The sequence below is a fragment of the Aristolochia californica genome, unplaced genomic scaffold (genome assembly GCF_029961685.1).
Source record: "Aristolochia californica isolate CCGP_79_NKW_82.1479 unplaced genomic scaffold, dmAriCali1.0.hap1 SCAF_11, whole genome shotgun sequence".
In the NCBI taxonomy this organism is placed as follows: Eukaryota; Viridiplantae; Streptophyta; class Magnoliopsida; order Piperales; family Aristolochiaceae; genus Aristolochia; species Aristolochia californica.
In genome coordinates this window covers 1601403-1624472 of record NW_027181782.1, presented here as the reverse complement: position 1 = coordinate 1624472, position 23070 = coordinate 1601403, and the positions used below count along the sequence as shown (strand labels likewise).

The window sequence follows — 23070 nt, the reverse complement described above, 5'->3', positions numbered from 1 at the left end:
ATATTTGACACAGATATTTCCATAGAAATAGAAATGGGTATCCTTTTACCGATTGTTGGAAGGTAGAGAGGTTCTTGAAGCTACAATCCTCAAACAGTTAATCACTAATTCCGTCTCCTTCTACCAAACCGACTGGAAACGTTTCAAAAAATGTATCGATAGAGTAGCATAAAATTCACAGTAAATCCGAGATGAATCAGAACACACATCACGTAATGCCAATATGCCTAATCCAGAATCAGTCCAATGTTTCAAGACTAGCAAAATGCAAATACTTTGGAATTCAAAGAACAAACTGGGATTACCAAATTGTATTTCCTAACAAAACTGCTCCTACACAACTAAAGAAGACAAATCAAGTACTGGTTGCTCATTTCTTCTTATCTCCTACTCCAGCAGACCTGTCAAACACCAAGATCATTGTTAGCACTTGCTACACAGACCAGTTGCAGTCACGAATGGAGAATATCTAAAAAGAAAAGTTAAATGAAAATCCCTGAAATCTTTGTGAAGCATCCAATTCATGACAAAAGAATATTTACAGCAAAGAAATAAGAACTGACAACTCACCTCATCTTGCGGAGAACATTAGCCATCTCCTCACGCTTCTTCTTTGCTCGCTTGTGAGTTCCAAGCTTTCTCTTGGCAACCTTCAATGCTCGCTTATCCTTCCCAACTTTGAGAAGCTCAGTGATCCTCTTCTCATATGGTGCAAAACCAGCAACTTCCCTGATAAGGTTCTTCACAAAGTGGACCCTTTTACTGGTTTTCTGAAATTCCAACATAGAGTACAACATTAACAGCAGTTACGACTTGTGATTCACAAAAGGTATAGTCAATTCTTGTCATTATAAATATAACAGCCAACACATCTTGGGAAAAAAATTGAAGACACTCCATAACCAATAACAAGAAGAATTATAAATAAAATAAAATACATACCCCCTTCCTATCAGATGGGCGAGGTGCTAATTCCTTCCTTGTTACTACATGGCCTTTATTTATCCCCACAAAGAGGCCTGATTTTGGTGGCGGTGGAGCCATTGTCTATTACAGAAAAGAACAATGAAGTGATGATTCCATTCAAGCTCAACAGAATACAGCAAACAAATATCCAGGCAATGGCATAAAAAAGAAAGTGAACTGATGCTGCAAAAATAGCAGAACAAAGATCACACCAACTCGACTGAAATGCTTAACAAAACTGAGTTTGTGATCAAAATCATATAGGAAACAGAATTTCGTTCCAAGATGGAGATAATTAACCCAAAAGTATCCGTAGTATACTCTCATAGACTAGAATATGTACATTCCTAATATAGTAGTATCGCTCCAATGTAGCATCACTTGAAAAAATAGGATTTACCAGTTCAAAACACACAGAAACGAGAACCGGCACCCCTTCAATCCACACTAAAATATGATAAAATTTACACCAACCACGAAGCTTTAAACCCCGCAAAGAATAATGCCCCTATTACAATTTGGGAAGAAAACAAGAGAAGGGTCCACAACGGATCCATTCGCTTCAAGCAATCAAAAATAGAATAAAAGACGGTAAAAGATACAAACTAACGCATAAATCAAACGAAGCACGGACATATCAAAAGAGCACAATATAAAAACTCATCGCATAAACAAGATCTAGAAGCATCTCATAAAACAAACGAAAAGAAAAGGCAGGAACAGAGGACTAAAACCACTTGCAGAGAACAACAGACCTCTCAAGTCTCGACGCGATTCGAAGAGACCCTCCCAGATAACAGCTCAACTCGACCTGCAGATACAAGCGGAAGTGCGTTAAAGAAGAAACGCGAATGAACCTAGTGAGGTTTCAAGACGGCTAGGGTTTTACTTTACCTCCTACGGAACGGACAGAGGGCTGAAGAAAACCAGGGTTGGAGTAAGTGTTGATTTTATATGCGAGAGATACAGGGAGTAAAGCAAAAATAAAGAAAAAGATGAAGGGTGTTTTCGTCAAGATTGAAATAAGTCAAAAGACTTACATAGCCCCGAGAACATAAAGTAATACCAAGTGGGACGTCCCCCCCTTCATTCAACAAGAGAGAAAGAAACTGCCCCACCTGGTCCACAACAAAGATCTGTTTGTCACCGTAGATCAATGAAGCTAAGTGGTTACCACTAGATGAATGGGACTGTAACACCACATGTGGTTCTAGGCATCTGTATAGGCCTACACTCTACAAGTATGGTGATTGTACCAAACATGCGAAACACTAATCTCAGTTATCCGATCATGATCAACAATTATCTTAGCCGTTCGATTATGGTCGAAAAACTGACTTTTTACACCAAATTTCTCAGTTTCACACCAAATGACTTTTTATGAGATGATGTCTACCTTACTCTAAAGAGGATTTCAATTGAACTATTATGGGAAAATTAAATAATGAAAAAAATATTTTCCATGACTAATTTTTCATTAATTTTTCCCTAAACAAGCATACACTTTCATCAATTTTATTATACAAAATAAATTATTTCTTATAAATAATAAAAATAATATTATGGTCGGAAGGCTGATATAGTCATTTCTCATGTTTCACACTAAATGACTTTTTGTGAGATGATGTGTACCTTACTCTAAAGAGGATTTCAATTGAGCTATTATGGGAAAATTAAATAATGAAAAAATATTTTCCATGACTAATTTTTCATTAATTTTTTTCCTAAACAAGCATACACTTTCATCGAATTTATTATAAAAAATAAATTATTTTTTATAAATAATAAAAATAATATTTAAAATAAGACATCAGTAATCAACCCTTGTTGTCATAGAAATTTCTCTTTACTTAATTCAGTTTTTATTTTTGTATTTTTAGGAGAGTATTTTCATGTAGAATGAGAAAAATAAGGTTTATAGATTGTAGATAAATGATTGTAATTTTAATATTATTTAATTATAAATAAAGGAGATGAGTTTGCAAACCCTCTCATGCCTCTTTTCTTCCTACCAATTCCACAGTTTAACAGATGAGACAGACCAAATGATACAATCCAGTTGAATCAATTCAACTGAACAGCAGTCTGATCCAAGTCTGATAACTGAGTACTCAAATGTACAAGAAAGAGATCTAAGAGACTTAAAGACTCCTCTCCGGAGCAGTGAAAACTTGAGTAAGCTGAGACAATCAGTTCTATTGTTCAGTTGTAACTGCCACATCTACAAAACCCTTATGAAAGAGAAAGAGAACCATATTTTTCTATCTAAAACAACACAAAAAACAAAAACATTCTTCCAAAAATCCAACAAAATTCTTAACTCCATTGCCCAATTCTTCAAGTGAGTCGAGGTTCTTATACTACCTGATGAAATTCAACTACTGCCCTCTTGGAACAAAATAAAACTTGCCAAGAACATGTAGAACAGCTACAAATGCTATAAATCCAATGCTCATGATTAGGACGGTATTGGGGGCGATTTTTGCACCCGCGTTGTCGTCAGTGTAGAACTGCAGCATGGTGTTGACTCCTCCAGGCCCTGCACCAGCCCCACCGGGCCGCCTTCTACGCATGCTTGCAGCTGCGGCTGCACTGCCTCTTGGAGGTGCTCCACCATTGGCAACCATTTTTTGCTCTAGAAGGCCTAAAGGAGATTACATTGCAGAAAAAAAACATTCAGTTCCATGAAGGGGCATCAGGGGAGAGTTCAGGAGATAAAAAATTAAGAAGTGCATTTTAAGAATGTCAATAAATTCCTGTCTTCATCCTAATATGTGACTTGCATAATTTGCAAGTTCTATAGAGATCATATGCAATATGCTACAGAGAAAATAAAAGTATGTGATAGCAACTTTGGGGACTAACCAAAAAATAAATAAAAAAGGCATGTGGCTCCTTTAAACATAATTGCTATGGCATCAAGTGCCATAACCAAAACAATATAACACAGCAGAGCATTAAATTTTCATCCGAAAGACTAAAACTCCATGATTTAACTCCATCAAAGTTCATATATATCAAATGATTTAACTCCACCAAAACAATATAGCATTCTTAGATGAGTATTTCTTAATACAACCATCTAGATGTGGTACTTTCAATATTGCAGTCAGTTTCAAACATGACCCAGTTAGAGATATGCACTATGATTAAAATCGAATGAACGATTATGGCCTTATCATTAGTTGCATTACAGAATAGATTAGAAACATGTGGAATTACTACGTCAACCTCATTAAATATATCATACTATCATTTTAAGAGAAAATTGAGTAAAAGGCAAAAAGATGATGGGGGAGGACCCACATACCCTCTCCCATCTCGCCGGTGAGGAAGGAAGAGAGGTGGAGCAAGGCACTTCCTTGCACAGGAGATGCCGGCATCCGCATCTGGCGACTGGCCACCCCCCTCTTCCCATTAATTTTGTCTTCTAGCTGGAAGAGAAAGCAGAAAGGGAGGGCTAAAAACCATCCAACTTCCTCCACTCTCCTAGCCCCACCCAGGAAACGAGAATCAAGATTCCTTCACTGCACTAATATATTGTGATTTCCTTTTTGAAAATGCTGAAACTTCCGTTAAGAAAACGAACGAGTAGCGAAATATACACAATTAAAACACAAATTGCAGCCCCAACTGAGTTTGCCTAGGAAAAACAATAGAAGTCCAGAAAAGAATCCATCATTCACCTCAAACAATCAAAATTTATCAGAAAAGACGGTAAGAAGATAGAAATCATACAACAATCAACAAAACATTAACATATCAAACCAACTCATTATAAAACCTTGCCTTCAGAAACTTCACAACACGAGAATTAAAAAATAAATAAAATCCTGAACAAAGGAAACACAAAGACACAAAGCTAGAGCGAGCACAAAAAGCATACCTCACGATGCAATTCGAAGAGTGCTTTCCGGATACTAGCTCAATTCGATCTGCAGATACAATGTCAACGGGTCAAGAAGAACTGCGTATGAATCTAGGTTACTGGGACAATTAAGGTTTTTCCTTACCTCAGAGAGAGCCGAGGAAAGCTGGGAAGCGACTTTTGAGTAGGGAGTTTTTCCCTGTTCTTTTTTCTTTCTTCGTTTTTTAATTAGGGCTAGGGATGTTGTCGATTTTATATTCGGCAGATGCAGAGTTGTGGTGTTTGCTCGAAATGGAGAAAAATAAACTGAGACCTCCTCCTATGAGAGTCTCGTAAGACTCACGAATAATAAACTGAGGGAGGGGATAGAAGGGTCCTTGGTTGGAAGGGTAGCCAAATATACACAGATGATTTAATCTTATTTATCAATTATTACTTGATATAATCTTATACACAGATGATGACCCAATAATTGTTTCTTACTTGAGCTCTTGGCTTCTCCTACCCTTCTTAGAGTGCAGAGACCAAGAATGATCAGTAGACTCTGTATTACCGGCTGACCGTCCTTTGACCTGTAGGCGGCCATCGTTTCATTCATGCCCCCTCACTGGAGTCTCCAACAATCTATCAGTCGGGAATTCACTCCGGTTTCGGGGGGGACGGACTCGCGGTACCTGTCAAGCACTCCCTTTTTTAATTAAAATTTCTATTCTCATGTGTGTGGTGTTCGCCTCGCATTTCTTTATTTCGGCAGTCTCTTCTTGTTTGGTTCCTGGGGAGTTCGTCGGTGGTCGATTTTGTAAAGGGCATGAATGCTACGGAAAATCCATTTTCCTGGGGAGTTCGTCGGCGGTTCCATTTTGTTTTTGATACTGAAAACGTGATATTTCTTCAACCAGAGTTGAAAACTTGAACTGTTTTGCGAACCCATATCGGGAAAAGGGAACTCACTGTCTTCTGTCCGCGCCAGCACATTATGGTTCTTTATCTGATGCTTAAGCTATCAACTGGTTCCGGACCCATTTCGAGAAATTCCATATTGTTCCTTGCGCGTTCCCGAGTTTCCTCATTTGTCATCTTCACCAGAAAATTAACTTCTGTCAATAACCCAGAGACCATATAAGGAGCTCTAGTATCATTTTGTTTATATTTTCATGTTTTTCATCTTTGTTCAACATCAAATTCCGAGACTATAAAATTCGAAATTTTGCTTAAGCTATCAACTGGTTCCGGACCCATTTCGAGAAATTCCATATTGTTCCTTGGGCGTTCCCGAGTTCCCTCATTTGTCATCTTCACTTGAAAATTAACTTCTGTCAATAACCCAGAGACCATATAAGGAGCTCTAGTATCATTTTGTTTATATTTCCATGTTTTTCATCTTTGTTCAACATCAAATTCCGAGACTATAAAATTCGAATTTTTGCTTTATTTTCAAGTCATTATCACTACAACACTTCTGTAGCCAAGCCTACTCACTGTTGTGCAAATTTCTAGTCGATCTTCTTATGTTTATAACTAGAAAATCTCAAATTGCAAATCCAACTTAGTATTGTTTGAGTTGAAATTTTGAGTATCAGAACTTTCTTCTTTCATTGTTTTTCTTCGGATAGTGCAGCTATATGTTATCAGTCTTCTTCTGCTGAACCCTCCTTTGCCTTCTTCAATGCCTAACTTGTAGCCTCTCTCCCTATGTCGCTTGCCTGTGGCATCCCGCTACTTGAATGTGTATATTGCCTTGCCTGTGCTCGCTGGGCTTGGAAGCGCTGCCTCCATACCGCAGGTCATGATAGTGAGAACTGGGGCCTTGCCTCAGCCCAAGAATTTGAACCTGTCCCTCGCCTCTGCCGTCTCGTCTTAGCTGTTTATGAGGATGATCTCCGTCATCCCCTCTGGGCCCCTCCTGGTGGGTACCAGATCGACCTTGACTGGATCATTCGTAGCAGGACCTATGAGGGTACCCAGGGCAAAGCTCCACCTCATATAATCTATGTTGACCATAAAAATGCAGATATAGTCCTTGCTATAAGAGGCCTCAATTTGGCCAAAGAAAGTGACTATGCGGTTTTATTGGATAATAAACTTGGACAGAAGAAATTTGATGGCGGCTATGTTCACAATGGGCTTTTGAAAGCTGCGGGTTGTGTTCTGGATCTGGAGTGCGAGGTTTTGAGGGATTTGGTGGAAAAGCATCCTAATTATACTCTCACCTTTACTGGACATTCTCTTGGTTCAGGAGTTGCAGCACTTTTGACTATGGTAGTTGTTCATAACCGAGATAGATTGGGGAATACAGAGAGAAAGAGGATTCGATGTTTTGCAATTGCCCCAGCCAGGTGTATGTCACTCAATTTGGCAGTGCGATATGCTGATGTGATAAATTCTGTTGTCCTCCAGGCAAGTGATCTGGGTTTTCTCTTACTTTCTGCTTTCTGTACTTTCTAGTTTGTGTTAAAATGAAAATGGTGGTACCTAATAGTAGAACAAAAGATGTTAAATTGATCTGAATGTGATTGTTAAGTGACTTCGCTTGGAAAGTAATTGCAACTAGAAAAGATGTGAAGTATTTCAGTTGTATGAGCTTTGGTCTATTATTCGACTTTATGGTAAAGAAGACTATTGAGTGGTCCTCAAAATATGATACTGTCCCGTCTGTGCCTTGTGCTTTGTTGTAAATGTTATTTGTCTCGTCCTTTTTTCACCTTTTTTTGTGGGTTCTTCAAAGGACAATCTCTCTGGAAATATTTTCCTATTTTCTTCTATACTGATAGAAAGTCCATTTTACCATGTAAAGAACCATTGGAACAATTCAAATTAGTTCCTTGTTTTATTAGTGTTAACTGTTTGTTGTATTTTCCTTGGGCAAAAAATCCTTTTATTTTTAGAAATATACAGTGAGATTAAAAATCTTAAACTGCAATGTGGTGGAGGCAAGGCAAGATAGTTGGTAGAATTTTTTCTTAGTAGTATCAAACAGCAGTACCTCCATCTCTCAATCATGACCTCCTATAAAGCAGCCTGTGAAGAACACATTTTGTCTCAATCTTCTATTTTGGCAATATAATCATAAACGACAATGACAAAAGATTCTGCCACCTCCTAGCAATTTGTCCTACATTTTTAATGTCCTGGAGGATCTTTCTCAATGTCAGTTTGCATTTCAAACATCGTACATACTAGCTATGCTCTTTTTGGTCGTTTTGAAATGCATAATACATCCTAAGCTTGTACAACCTCTAATAAGGAGTCTGTAGCAGTATTAATCTGCTTATAATAACCGATGACAATCCTTTTGTCTTCCATGCTCCTTTTTACTCTTCAAATTCTTTAGTTGGCCTTATAAAGATGTACTTTATGAGACGTGAAACCCATGAGCTTACCTAGCTGAGGGAAGAATTATATTACTTACTGGCAACTGATAAGGCAGCAGCTCTGCTTGATATGCACATTATGAGTTAAAAATCTTTTTTCTTTGATCCAGGATGATTTCTTGCCTCGGACGGCTACTCCTTTAGAAGATATATTCAAATCACTTTTTTGGTAAGTATTGCTCCTTGTATTTTTCCACTTGATCCTCCCGTAATAATTGAATGACATCTTACCTCCTTGGTTATTGTTTGTCACCTCTGTAACTCATTTGATCATTAAAATATACAATGTATATATACTTCCAACTTTCACCCCTTGAGCACTTAGAATGACTTTTGATATGCTTTTCCCCCCAGTTTGCCATGCATATTATGCTTAAGATGCATGAGAGACACTTGCATTCCGGAAGAGATGATGCTTAGAGATCCACGGCGGTTGTATGCTCCCGGTCGGCTTTATCACATTGTGGAGAGAAAGCCATTTAGGTGAATTTCATTCTTTTTCTCTAGTATGTCCATCATAAAGTTTTAACTGAAAGAAAGTTGCTATGCAGCCACTTCTTAAGGTATGTGATATTCATTAAATTGTTAACTGCTTTGGTTGTCAGTTTGTAATGGTCCCTGCCTGGGGAAAAAAATTATTCATAAGGCTGATTACCTGTTGTGTGCTTCAGATTGGGTGGATTCCCTCCAGAAGTTAGGACAGCAGTTCCGGTTGATGGGAGGTTTGAGCACATTGTACTTTCATGTAATGCCACTTCAGATCATACCATTATTTGGATAGAGAGGGAAGCTCAAAGGGCTCTGGATGTAAGTGCTGATGGAGATTGCTTAATTGCTAATTATTTTTCCTTATTGGTTTTATGTTCAAGAAAAATGAGATTTGCTACTGGGAAAATTAGAAAACTATAAGTATCCCTTCATTTCATTGAACAAATTCTGAAAGAAATTTCAAAGTGAAGAGGTCCTTCTGACAGTTGTCTGGTGCACACCAACATGGATTTGTCTTGAAACAATAAACCTAGGCTTCAACCATACGATGGTAACTCTAAGAAACAGGGTGGCAAGAAATGGAATTAGTATCATGTCTAAAATAATGTTTAAAAGTGGCTTGGGCTTTAGCTCAATAGCAACATGGGGTAGTTTCTAGTATAAGGTCTTGGGTTTAAATCCTGCATGGGTTTAGGGTTAAAAATCATTTATTGAAAATTACTCTAAAAATCATTCATTGAAAATATTCAATTGATAGCAACGAAGCCGTCCTTGATCACAAAACCGATTGCCACTTTAATCACCTGATTAATTTTTTAAAACATGTGAAGATACTCTTATCAATCGCTGACGTTTATAATACAGTAAAGCTTTTCTTGAGAGCTACTCAAAACTGTTTCAGAGCCAGTTATCCAAGCTTCAGAAATGCCTTAAGGCCTGTTACAATGACAAAGGTCCCTTTCTGTTAGTTTTTTTGTAATTCTTGACAACATGAAAGTACTCTTATACTGTTATAGAGCCACTTCTTGAAGATTCAGAAATGCCTTAAGGCTGTTAAACACCGAAAGTGCCTTTCTTTAAGTTTTGGTCTTTGATGGAACTCCCTTTGACTGTTGAGAGCGTTTGTGTGTGGAGTTCAGAACATTATTTTCTTTGTTGATGTCAGTTGATGATGGAAAAGGAAAGAACTATGGAGATTCCTGCAAAGCAAAGAATGGAGCGACAAGAGACCCTTGACCGAGAACACAGCAAGGAACACAAGGCAGCACTTAGGCGTGCAGTGATGTTAGCTGTTCCTCATGCTTATGCACCATCCCCTTATGGCACATTTGACGAGAATGGTGGTGAGAAATCAAGCCAAGCTGGGGAAACCTCATCCAAGAAAAGCCGACAAAAGGTGTCCTGGGATGAACTGATTGAACGACTTTTTGAGGAGGATGAATCAGGCCACATGGTGCTGAAGAATAGACCATCTTCTAAAAGTTGAGGTAAATTCCTGTTCCACATATCATCATCATTTTTACCTTTTGTAATTGTTTATGGATTCTTTTTGTGATTTGAGCAATAAAAATCCGTGCATTGTATGAAGCTTGATTTTCTTCAGATCATTGTCAAGTGTGATAGATTAGTTCTGCATCATTAAATTCATTAGTATAAAGCCCCAAAATTCCATGACCTGTGCTGGCGCATTCCATATTTCAGGTTCACTTACATACTGAGGTGCTGTTAAGGAGCTAATTTTGTTAGTTGGGACAAAGCATGCTTAACTTCAACTAGCTATTTGCAGGAAATGGCCTCCATATCTCAAGACTCTGATTCCCTGCTTTTCTAGTGAGGTACCTTCTTTTAATTTTAGTGGGAAATTAATAATAAACATTTTAATCGAGAATGTCATCTATTCTGTTTTCAAGTCCCTTCCAGTTGAAATAATTTCTTTCCTGATTCTTCATCTGTTCTCTTGCATGTAGGAGGTGATAGAGAGGGATAACAGCTGAGTGCATTAATCAAGACCCATCCTCACATACAAATCAAGATTTCTATTTTGTCGACACAAATATATCAGCTAATACAATGCAGAGGGTATACTTTGATAGTAGTAGATTAAATAGCTTCAAATCGGTTGTATCTACAAATAGTAGATGGAGATTTGAATGGCCAATACCTACTACTGAATTATGTGGATTGCATAGTCAACTGTTTGGCTACAACTGACATTCATGACAGTGGAAGGTTGTTTATTAAGGTGTAGCTCATGTCATAAGGAAAATTCATTTACATTTTGGTGAGAATCTATTAGGAGAAAAGAAATGCACTTATCAGAGCTTGAGAATCTTCTCTTCAGAGTCTCTAGCCATAGGTCAGGAGCTCAGAGATGAGCATAGAGAAGGTTGATAAGCGAGTAGAACCATAACAAGCAGTAGAAGATGAAAATGAATCAAGTGAGAAGTCAAGGTTCATCACCTACCTGCAGAAGTGCACCATTCAAGACCTGATTCCAGGTGAGGTTCATGTGAGGACTCCATTCAGATGGAATCAGAGAGTTTTGAATAATATACTCCAGCAGGTGAGGAGCCTGATCCAAATCTTCCTATTCCCTATAAGATCTTATACATATTGCAGGTGAAAGCAGGGTTGGAAAAATTCATGAGGAGCTTCCATACTTGTAGAGCATGGGGAGAGGAGTTTGGAAAGGAAAAACAAATAAGAAGCAAGCTGGCCAAGCAATATGAGTTCATTTTTAAATGTCAAATCTATGTTCCTTGTATTGTTGGAAAAATTCATTTTATGAGAACTCATCCCTCTAGACATTTAATATTCCTTTGTTTATCAAATTGGGCAGGATGTTGAATCAAAGTTACAAAAGGACTTACTCCTTCCAAGTGAAGGCTAAAAACTAGCCTGATCAACCATTTTTTGCAGTTTCACAGGGAAACTGGCTGATGTCCCTCCTATCTTTGAGTGTGCTAATGGGGAATGACCCTCCTTTGTCTATTTGCAAGCAGGGAAGGGGCTTGCCGCTCTCACCAAGGTGAAAGGAGGACCAAAGTACCACCTCTCTTAAATTTTGTACTTTTTTAGATTTTGATGTCATTGTAACATTAAAACAGCTCAACTGACCAATTGAATAGGTTGATGGGTAAACTTTTGCTCAAAACCTATTGATAAAATTGTAAATTTTAGAAAATTAACATTTGTATTATATATTTTTATATTTTTTTGTTATTTCTTGAAGAAAATTTTATTTTTCTTGTTGGCCTCGATATATCTATTAAAATAGTTTTGATGATAACGAACATTTAAGTTACTAATGTCGTGTACTAAGTAAGATATGATAGTTCAAAAAGTCTCAAAAAAAATTATGATAGCAAATCTATTTAAGTAACTGAAGATCGTCTAAACGGCTCATATAGGAAAAGAAACAAACAACTCATGCAAGAAAGCATATCATCCAAACAATCTAGCATTTCGGGTTTTGACCTAGTAGAGAGCTTGACACAACAACTAAAGCAAAGCTAGACGACTAGACGAAGTAAAGTCAATTCATTCATCTAGCTAAGAGAAAGAAAAACCTACAAGAGTGGACTGAAATAGATACCTCAATTATGACAATGCAATTATGAATATTAAAAAATAAGAAATAATATGACAGTAATTAATATTTTTTAAAATATGATAATAAAATAAGATAGTCATTAGTTTTTATTAGTTCAGTTGGGCTAGTGATTTTAAATCTTCCTTTAGTATGTGTACCCCTCATATTACACTCTAACTCGGCAAGCTAGCCATAGATATTACAAGGAAACCCTTGCAAATTCTAATTAATGAATAATTAATATGATTATGAAACATAAATATTAATGGAAAATTTAATTAATTAGTGGCCAGGAGACTCGTTAATGAAAGTTCTAATTAATGAATAAATAATTAATAATTATAAGATAATTAACAACACAACATTAATGTAACTTACAACAAAATATAATATAAATTAATAATAATATAAATAATTAATCAATAATTTATAGCAATAATTATTGATAACAATTGATAAGTATAATAACACTAATTCTAATAATATTACTAATATCAATAATTAAATTGTTGTTACTAATAACAATAAATTTAAAAATAATAATTAATAGCAATCCATAAATTCATATTTTATTTAATTAAGAGATTAATAGTTTAATTCATTAAGTTTTATTTAATTGTGAATGTTTCTTTTTCTCTCCCCAAATAGATACTTTTGAGGGTACTTTGATGGTATAATCCAATAAGAGTTACTAACATTAAACTATGTATAACATAGTATATTTCAAAATGAAGATATATTTAAAGCTATTTTAAATATATTTTTAACCGGCCCTACTAAGTGTATTTAAACCGGCAACTCCACTAAGTGTGAGTCCAAAAATCATTACAATATTTAGCTAATTATACATAACATATTTTATATCATAATGATAATTTTATTTATTATTTTATTATTTTTTGAATTTTCTTTTTAAAAAGACTCCAAATACACTAAGGGTCTATTTGGAACCCTAAAAACAGAAAAGAAAAAAAAAAGAGAATTCGACCATTATTATTCCCAAAAATAGTTAGTAAAAATGAGATAATAAAATTCTCCTTTTCGATAACTATTTCTGAGAATAATAATGGTCAAATTCTCATTTTCTTTCCTTTTCTTTTCCATGAGGTTCAAACAAACCCTAAGTCAAGTCCCAATCCCAAATCACAAAACTTTAACTCTAAACCCTAAAACCTAGTTACTGAACATAAATCATCATGTATGAACTAGAAAACTAGAAAACTCAGCAAACAAAAAGCTAAGACACAAAAAGAACATAAATCTCTTATTTACTAAAAGATTAATGACAAATAAGAGTTCAAACAAAGAAATAAAAAAATACCAGTGTGACAAACTCTATCTGCCTGTTCACCTCAACTTAACAGGTACAGCAAAATGACCCAGTGCTACTATGTGAAATCTGCCAATTTCTAACTAAAAAACCTCTTGACTGCTTAGTATTAGATTGCTCACTTATTTTCATACATTGGTTTAGTTCAGATACATTATGAACTTGAGATTCTTATAAATTTACAGAAGTGCTAATGCTACCAACTGCAAGAAACAGAATTTTTTTGTAACATGATGGAACTACATCATCACCCTGGCTTGGAAGATGAAAATGCACAAGCCATGGGTATATAGCATCTACTCTCAAGGCAACTCATGTTCTTGACATTTCAATTGTCAAAACAATGAAAAATATTAACAAAAAATATACCAAAGAAAGATGACTGCTGTTTGTTGTTTCTATTGGCCCCCGGCGGCTGTTGATTTCTCATTTTCCTCGTCTTCTGGTTGTGTACCTAATTTGACGATATCTTCTACCAAAATCTTGCCCTCTGTAGCAGATGAAAAGTTATTTAATACTGGGTCAGAATCACTAACAGCCAACTGAAAGAAAATAAGAGAAGAAAGAAGCTAATTTTCTACCTTTATCTTTGGAAAGGTTACTGATGAGCTCTTGGACTCCCTCCTTCCCCAAGGTATCCTTGATGTACATGGCTGCACCTGCAACCTCCTCTGGAGTTACCTTACCGTCGTAGTCCCTGCATATAGGTTATTTAAAGGGCTTAATTTCCAAAAAAATTTGAATGCTCTAATAAGTGCTACTTGATCCAGTAAAACTATACAAACCCACTTATACCAATAATGGAAACAAAATCAATCCCACAACAATATTGTTGTAAAATATTGGTTTTCTCTAATATGAGAATGTACTCTATAAACCAGTGAGCTGAGGCTTTGCCATCAGGCCAGGCTCAAATACCTCTTTTATTAAATCGACAAAAAACTTGCAACAACAAGTAATACAGAAACTAGGGGGAACAAAAAGTATCGAGGCATAGATGGATGTAGCTGCCTACGAATGAGACACTGGTTGATTGCGCCAACCCTATCAGGGAAGAAAGTTTGATTGACCAAATGGAGGTGTAACCATATAACAGCCAGGTCGGATAGATTCCATAAATCATCATAAACCCAAGAGAATGTAAAAAACAATATATACATAATTAAATTAAAAAAATGGAAGATGTCTCTACCTATCAAGTAGGCGCCAACGATCACCAATCTTTGCATCAACATCATCAATTTCTTTTTCAAGTTTCTGGAGCATGGCATCAACCTAAAGGCAAAATGATATTAAATCAGTCGCCAAGTTCTTTTTCAAGTTTGACGAAGAGAAAGAGATTTTAATTAAAAAGAGATATACCTCAATAAAATAACCGGTAAGAAAAACTAAACCTCTAGATGTACAAAAGAATAACCAAAATTGAGAAAAAACTTATATAATAGAGAAAAGTCACCAACAACAAATATACCTAAAGCAAGGAAATCACCAAGGTGAACCAACCAAAAATAACAATTAATCAGGGAATAAAACTAAGGAACAAACACCTATGAACTTTAAGGATCAGTCAAAGAATAAGGTTACCAAATAAACACTTTAGTTACATTCAAGGAACTAGATAAGAAATTATTGTTACCTAAAGCAATATATACCTTGATTGAACCCATACTCAACATACTGACGAATTCAAGTAATCTACATACCTTGTTAATAAGAGCAGAAGAAACTTTGCTGCCAACAGCAGTTTCAACTGCATGATCAGTCTCCTCCCTGGCAGCTCTGTATGCCTTTTTAGCCTCTGCTTCACCTTCTCTTCCTTCCTTATCCACCATGCTATTATATAATTCTATCTGCATGAAAGGATGCAGCACATCTATTACAAAAATTTCATATTGAATAAAACCCCAAACAAAAAAGACATAAGAAATATGACGTCCTATACAAATTGGGCAAAACTTCTGATGAAAAACAATTGTGGGGTCGTTTTAGTCATCTTACTTTATATTTATTTATCTTTATTTATATTGATTGATGTAGCCTTGTTCTGTATGTCCAATTATGTCAATGGTCAAAATTTCATGTAAAAAGGATGTGTATAATGGGAGATGGAGATTAGGGTTTCAATCAAGTAAGGGCATATTTGTAATTATACTCAAACAGCATTATAAATAAAGGTTGGAGGATATACATGTCCCCCAACACAGCTCTCTTTGAGCTCTTCCCCCTCTCATTCTCTTTTCAACTCTCTCTCTCTCTTCTTACCTTTTTCAACTTCTAAACAAGCAAGTAAAAGAACAGCTTATTTTTCATTTGTCATTGGTCCAGAAAATCTGGCATTTTAAACACAACAATGAGGAAGCCATACCTCTTCATTGACCAAGCTCAAGAATTCTTCTCGCTCCCTACTAACAGACTGCACAAATCAGTCAAAAAGAATCACATAAGTTTCATGGATAGAAACACTTCGAGTTAAAAAAAAAGAACTAGATTTAAAAGAAATTCAAGTTCTCACCGATGCTGATGCCAGTACAGCCAGTGCACGGCTCAGGTCACAGAGTTGCCCTTGTTTATCCAACATCTTTGCTTTTGCTAACTCTTGTGCTTCTCTAGCAGTAGGAACAATCATCTCTTTCAAGGCAATATCATCCTCACTAACTTTAGCTTCCTTGATCCGAGCTTGTTCCTCCTCTTCCTTCTCTTCTTCCTCCTACAGTATTCATTAAAGGATAACAAAGAGAGCAAAGACATTAAAAGTATGAACAGATAATAAACTGCTTCCATTCACGTATAGAATGTCAAGTTCATGGACTACAACAGAGCAAATGAAAACATGTGTGATGGATTAGTAATATTCATAAAGTAAAATCAAATGCCAAGGAGACTTAGAGCACAGATTATACAAATAACAGTACTTGTTATGGTAACACCCTGCAAGACATTCGTTGATTATAGATCTCGCTGACATGCAATTACAACCAGGGATATACTTGGTTTAGGCATATAAATAAAAAGCAACCAGAAAAAAAGATTGTATCAAGGAGAACCGGAATGACTTTAATCCTCTACTTGATATTAAATATAAAACATTAATTAACATAGAACTGCAAAAAATACCACTCCAGAAAGCTGACACTGCATGGGTCAGTTCATCTCCAAGTAACTCAAAACACTAATGTGCTCATTTTTTTTTAACACTTACATGCACACAGACTGATATGCAAATAATATTATATGTACAAAATGAATTTCTGATTTCTTCTTTTCTGTATAATTACATTTTGTAGGTACTAAATGTTACATTTTGATGGATACTTAATTATCAGACATGTGTAGCGTGCTGTATACAAGGAAATAACTTTTTTAATGATTAAGATTCTGTGATCATAATTACTCCTTATATCTGAAAATAGGAACGAAAAAATATGTACCATATTGTGAATCAATAGGATAAAAAAATAGTTCACAGAATAATCTACCAGCAATATCAGAAATAAACCAATTAACACTCCCTGAGAAAGTGTTCATACTCAATAATTTAGAGTGAAATAACGCTGACAAGTTCAGTTTTATCTCCTTGTATACCTTGATAAGTTCCTCCTGCATTTCAAGGAATTCCAACTTCCTCCTTCTCTCAGAGACGGAGTCTTCAGAAGGCAAAGCAGTAACACCAACGGTATCAACAACCTCATCAGGCAGAGATGATAATGTGGCTTGAACTGCCTCCTCAAGCCTCCTTCCAGATACAATAAATGCTCTGAAACAATGAAATTTAAATCGTTAAAAAGAAGATGTTGCCATAGCAATTGTAAGTACACTTAACTAGAGTGTATTTTTTAAGAAGATAATGCATTACCTGGAAAGTATCAGGAGAGATGATGGCACTGAATGGTTGAGAGATAAGTCCAACCAGTCACGAAGCTGCAAGTGTGAATAAGAGTTCCTCCATAATAAGTGAAAAGTAGAGTTGGGTATGCCATGTGACTTTTGCATCATGAAAAGCTTCTCATTTATTAACGTACTTAATAAACAGTGTAAAAGAAAGAGTTAAACAAAAATCTTTCAGAGCATAGAAAGATAAGCAGCCACAGCATAGTCTGTGTGAAGTCTTTCTCAAAATGAATACCAAGATTGGGTGGACTAAGGTACTTCCAATACATTAGAACCATCAGTTCTAAAGCCATGAAAAAATCCACAAGTCCAAACCTATTAACTGTAAGTTTAGATCCTTTCTGGCCACTAAATACATATAAACTCCCAAAAAAAAATAAAAAAAAAAATAGAATAGCAACTTCAGTAAATATAAACAAGAAGCAAATACTGCTACTCCTTCCCGCCCTCCCTCAAAAAGGAGTAACAAGCATTGAAGAAACTATGACGCATAAATGCAAATGATTGTTATTTTTATATACTAACTCAAAAAAAAAATTAGATCACTAGGGTGAGGCAAAATAATTAGATAAGGTTTTCTTTACAATGTTTTTTTTATGAAAAAATTTCCTTACTGTGTTTTGAAACCTTTATCTGAAGTCATGTTGTCGTGTAGAAACAAGTCTAAAACTTTCCACAAGCAACATTATAGAAGCCACATGTTCTCCCCATTATAGAAGTCACATGTTGCCACATGAGGAAAAGAGGAAAAGGTAAAAAACAAACAAAACAAGTAGTGAATGAAGCTTGAAATAAACCTGTTGACGCATTTCCTCAACTGAACGCAAGCCTAGCATGCCTCGATCCCTACAAGCTTGCCGAAGTTCAGCCTCTGACAAAGATTCTATACCTTCTGCCTGAATCATTTTATCATCATTCTTGATCCTAAACAAAGAAAGCAAATGCATTTCATAATAAATTTGGTAGAAAAGAAATGCGAATGTTTCTAGAGGAGCACAACCAGAAAGATGTAGCTCAACTAAAGAACAAAATTACACAAATAAAATTACTTACTACAGGATAGCTTTGCATGAGAACTTCCTTAAGCTATGACACATGTAGCTTTAAAGGAATACTTGAAACTTTACCAACAGTGTATAGCAGAGTTAACTTGGATAACAGTCCTTCCTCAAAAAAATAAAGTTAACTCAGTTCTCTCTGATTTTAGAGAGATAATACACTGTTAAGATGTGAAGGATAGACCTTAGCCAAATAAGATCTTATTTCCTTTTTATAGAATTGGGGCAATTCAACCAAGTCGTCAAATTTTTCTATGAAAAGATGCCCTACAAGCTTTTCGAGTATGATAGATAGATCAGCTGAGGTATTGCTTCTCCCTCTTAATGAAACCTTACCTTCATACCATTGTCAAAAAAAAAAAAAAAAAAAGTGAAGGTTATATCAGCTGAAAGAAACACAAAAACGTTTCTTGTAACTGATTGCTATCAACTTTTGATTGTTCAAAACATTTCGGGCACAAAATCATATTAACAGTAAAATCTTTTAAGACTTACTCCAGGACTGGTATCTATTTTCAAATATTAGAAAACATATTTTACTTGCTTTACACTGGCAAATTCTTACCAAGCCAGCTTCTTCCGAAGCATATATCGTAAATATGCATCAGTTCCATAAGGGCTGATTCCCATGTATTTGCACATACTGACCAACCTGGGCCTGTAAAAAGCAGATCATGACAATTAGTCACATTTCACAATTAATAATACAAGCAATACGCTAAACTTAATGAAAAGAAGCAGCAAATAGAGATGGATGGCAGGTATAATGGCTAAAACCCAACCAATTCGAATAATAACCTGCTGATATTGTCTAGAGTCAGCTCGTCGTTGAACAACTTTGCAAAGCCTAAAATTTCTTCATTATATACAAGGGCCCCAGTTCGTACCTATTTGCACATTTCAGAACTCAGTTATGACAATAAGATAATACATGTTGTTCCATAATTTGAAGTTTCCCATTGTAGAGTTAATTTCAAATGTTTCAGAAATGGTTTTAAAGCATGCACACAATGTAAAGTAATAATCACCTTGTTCAGAAACTCATCAAGATCCTCAGCTGTTTTTTTAGTTTCTCCACTTCGTGAGATTTGAATCTCTTTTGCCATCTCTTTGGCCGTCTCTTGCAAAAACTTTGCATATTCCATTCGTGCATTAAGTCGCCTCTTCAATGCTTCCTGCCAGTCAAATATCACACATGTAACTTCGGCAAATCATTCTTAAGAACTAGAAGAAGACATTTAATCAACATTCAAAAAAAATTGTAGCGTAAGCCTTTGACTCAATGGTCAGATTGGTATTTCCAATGTGAGAAATTGGGTTCAAGTTTCACCAGGGTTATTGGGTGGAATGTTCGTGTGTAATCAACATTTCATAAAATAGTATGGTTTATATCGCATTTGGCTCAATGGTCACATGGGAGGGGCTTCTAGTATCAGGTATTTGGTTAGATTTTCTCTTGGGATACTGCAATTAGTGCGAGTTTAATCAACATTGAGTTAAAATAAGATACTCCGATAATCTTCCTTGACCATTCCCGGAAAAAATTCTAAATTCTAAATTAAGATTTAGGATTATCCTCTTCTTGGAAAAACAAGTTCCTGTATTTTTAGAGAAAAAATAGAGAAACAAGAAATTTTTTGTCCTTTGGCATTAACTATTTAAATCATAATATTTTGGAGAAGAATAAAACAGCTCAAGGAAAAAAAAGGCTCCTTGGCTTCAGGGGTTAGTTCAGGCATTCCAAGGAAATACTAAGACTAAGATATGATTTTGTCCATTACCTGTTCTTTCATTTTGTCCTGGAATGTGGATGGTAACATGTTGGGGAATAATTTAAGGAACACTGGCAGCAAGAACTCCATAAAGGGGACTATGATAAAGACTGCAACAGGAACTAGCCTGAAGATGTCAGCTGTGGTACGAGTCAGCTGTTGCCGCTCTCTCCTTGATAGACTTTTCCCACTAGCAAGCTTGAACAACAATCTTGAGCTAATTCTAACATCAGCCCAAAGAAGTTTTGTACCCAGCCAATAGTGTTGTAAGGTGGACTTAAATTCATCCTTCCAGTGATGGAGTTTCTTAGCCCAATCCTCCCTGTGAAATAAGGATAAAACAATAACTATTATGATAATAAGAATAGATAATAACAATAAAGAAGAGAGCAGGAGGAAGTAAGAGTATCTGAAACCAAATGAAACAAATTTGGAAAGGAAACTAAGTGTGGAAGGGAAAATACACACAACCTGCTCATGGAAGCAACAACCCTCAAAGCTGGACCAATGCCCAATAGCATAGACCAGAACTTCTTGACAATAGACACATCACTTTTTTGTGATTCTTGCAATTGTTTGACTTGTGCTCTAGCTTTTGCTGTACTCAAACCTTCAACTGCCTGATCACATTCTTCAGGTGATGCCTCTTTTGTTGGCTTTGTATTATGCTCTTCCTTTGGCTCATCCCCATCACCAAATTCAGATTGCCCAGCTGTGGCAGTTGAGGCAGCATGGCTAAACTTGGAGTAAGATATCCACCTGGAGCCCATGGGGAAAATAATCTCTGCACTCCCATATCCTCGACCAGGGAAAAATGTTCTAAGAGAACTATGTCTACTGTAATTTAATGTTGGTACACCAAAAAGTTTCTTCTTAGCTGCTAGAACATCAATTTTCTCATTGGCAACATCAGAATTTGCAGATGGATGATCAACAACTTGAGTTGAACCAGTTGCACCTATATCATGATCCAGTTTCCCATTCCCAACACTAAAAACACTGTGAACGAGGCGATCCTGGGCATTCAGATAATCCAGGGAGAGCTTCCTCCTCCTGAGAATAGCTCTAGATGCCATTATAAAATTCCTCTCCGTTTCCAGAAAGGAAAGCAATGGTCATATCTTTCGGAAACACTTATTTATCTGGTATAAGAGTCACATAATCACTAGTCAAAACAACATTGCAAAAGGAGTCCACAAAGAAAACAAAGACAGAAATAACAAGCGTTAATAAATTTGTTGGGTATACACAAAGCTTTCACAATCAAACAGGGAATAGCATTCCAACTACAACATCCCAAGTATAAACCCAGGAGGAAAACAAAAGATTGAAGTTGCCAAACATAATTTTGTCAAGTAACAAGTAGTCCAAAGAGAAATTACAAAAACACAGAATGATGTATCTTTCAAGCATAACAGCATCCAAATCTTGGTTGTCGAAGACACTTGCTAGATCATTGATAGTATTTTTTTTTTTAAATGCAATTTTTTCTTAAAATAATTAATTGTTCTAAGAAATAGCTTCACTTAATCCAGCTATCACAACGTAGTATTTCTGTGTTTTCTAAAACCTCCCTCCATCATGCCGAACGACCATCTGGTGCTTCTAAGGATTGACATTGACGAAATAGCACCAGACTAATATCCCTTTCAGATTTTTCCAACAATAACCAACCCCAGAACCAAGGCAGCAGAATAATAATTCATAAACAATTTGATCATAATCATTACTCAACAAACTTTCCACCCAAAGTTGCCTCTCTAACCATCCATACACCTCTGCCGCTCTCTTAAATTTTCCTCACACTGCTCTAAACTTCATAGTCTCATAGACGACTTGTCGAAGTTTTACTCATTCGTGCTAACATTAGTATTCAAACTGAAAACGAGAAAAGTGTCAAAGACACCCGAGACGAAAGAAAGAGGGCATACGTAACTGAGCAAAAAAAAACACAATTCCGGTACCCGACAGCTCAAACTAGGGTTTCCATCACCACAGCAGCTAAACAAGAAGACCAATCACCACTCACTAGACGGAAAATCATGCTCTTCTTCTGCAAAGAAAACAACCTACTCGAATATGCGTATCTTCGAGAGCAGAAAAACGCGGGACGAGATAGCGGAGAGTATCTCAGTATCTAAATCTTATATCAACTCAATGAGAAGCAGGAGTAGACAGAGAGTGCTAATCTTGAGGGTTTTAGAGAATGACGACTGCAGCCTAAAATAACGTCCCAATCGCAGACGCGAATGATAATTTTTCCTCAGTTGTTTCTGCTCTCAATCAAAGACCTAGAGGAGAGAAGGGGATCTAGCAACCGTCGATTACCTTGGCCCAATTTAAAATCGGACAAGCACGATCGGAACTTGTGGTATCTACTTCTTCGTTTTGCTGAATCAGTACAAGCTATAAAAACTGGAGACGTGCCGGAGAGGAAACCAGATAAATTACGCGGCGATTGCAGAAGATGAATGAAATCACGAAAACAGTCGAGAAAAGCGTGGCAGCAGAAAGGAAAGAGAAATGAGGGAGAAGGGTACTACTTGATTCTGCCTTTTGACGCTTTATCGAAGGAGAAGTCGAGTTTTATCGATGGGAAACGTGTTACTGCATTTCGGAATTTTATACGACGTCGGTAGATGATCGGGTGACAAGAACTCCCTAGTCTGCAATTCCCTCGGTTGTAAGAAGAGTGAAACGGAGAAGACGAACTACAGACAACGAACGGGGACCATA

At 36.3% G+C, this 23070-nt stretch overlaps 4 protein-coding genes across 8 annotated transcripts; 1 reads left to right on the top strand and 3 right to left on the bottom strand.

Annotated features, from left to right (window-relative positions):
• Positions 1 to 192: 192 nt before the first annotated feature.
• LOC137944031 (large ribosomal subunit protein eL36y-like) lies at positions 193 to 1887 on the bottom strand. The gene is made up of 5 exons (XM_068789521.1): positions 1861 to 1887; positions 1722 to 1777; positions 943 to 1047; positions 571 to 770; positions 193 to 401 (listed from the first exon to the last, which is right to left on the bottom strand). Exons 3-5 carry the CDS (start codon positions 1042 to 1044, stop codon positions 371 to 373), a joined length of 333 nt encoding a protein of 110 aa, XP_068645622.1. The 5' UTR covers positions 1045 to 1047; positions 1722 to 1777; positions 1861 to 1887; the 3' UTR covers positions 193 to 370.
• A 1241-nt stretch (positions 1888 to 3128) lies between these two features.
• LOC137944335 (protein transport protein Sec61 subunit beta) lies at positions 3129 to 5050 on the bottom strand. The gene is made up of 3 exons (XM_068789992.1): positions 4980 to 5050; positions 4853 to 4901; positions 3129 to 3610 (listed from the first exon to the last, which is right to left on the bottom strand). Exon 3 carries the CDS (start codon positions 3591 to 3593, stop codon positions 3345 to 3347), a length of 249 nt encoding a protein of 82 aa, XP_068646093.1. The 5' UTR covers positions 3594 to 3610; positions 4853 to 4901; positions 4980 to 5050; the 3' UTR covers positions 3129 to 3344.
• Positions 5051 to 5349: 299 nt separating this feature from the next.
• LOC137944186 (uncharacterized) lies at positions 5350 to 11823 on the top strand. 4 transcript variants are annotated; one of them, XM_068789761.1, is made up of 8 exons: positions 5350 to 7231; positions 8316 to 8374; positions 8560 to 8688; positions 8877 to 9012; positions 9860 to 10181; positions 10396 to 10529; positions 10662 to 11257; positions 11534 to 11823. In XM_068789761.1, exons 1-5 carry the CDS (start codon positions 6527 to 6529, stop codon positions 10178 to 10180), a joined length of 1350 nt encoding a protein of 449 aa, XP_068645862.1. In that variant the 5' UTR covers positions 5350 to 6526; the 3' UTR covers position 10181; positions 10396 to 10529; positions 10662 to 11257; positions 11534 to 11823. The 4 variants fall into 4 exon arrangements, with proteins under 4 accessions (XP_068645862.1, XP_068645861.1, XP_068645863.1 ...); XM_068789760.1 differs by having other exon boundaries at positions 10662 to 11437; XM_068789762.1 differs by having other exon boundaries at positions 10481 to 10529; positions 10662 to 11823.
• A 1875-nt stretch (positions 11824 to 13698) lies between these two features.
• Positions 13699 to 23041, bottom strand: LOC137944252 (uncharacterized). 2 transcript variants are annotated; one of them, XM_068789878.1, is made up of 15 exons: positions 22663 to 23041; positions 20806 to 21476; positions 20344 to 20656; positions 19591 to 19737; positions 19361 to 19449; positions 19128 to 19220; positions 18302 to 18428; positions 17470 to 17534; positions 17199 to 17370; positions 16129 to 16323; positions 15982 to 16029; positions 15320 to 15466; positions 14809 to 14891; positions 14198 to 14313; positions 13699 to 14106 (listed from the first exon to the last, which is right to left on the bottom strand). In XM_068789878.1, the coding sequence occupies exons 2-15, from the start codon at positions 21408 to 21410 to the stop codon at positions 14015 to 14017; spliced, it is 2292 nt and encodes a 763-aa protein (XP_068645979.1). In that variant the 5' UTR covers positions 21411 to 21476; positions 22663 to 23041; the 3' UTR covers positions 13699 to 14014. The 2 variants fall into 2 exon arrangements, with proteins under 2 accessions (XP_068645979.1, XP_068645980.1); XM_068789879.1 differs by having other exon boundaries at positions 22878 to 23041.
• Positions 23042 to 23070: the final 29 nt, after the last annotated feature.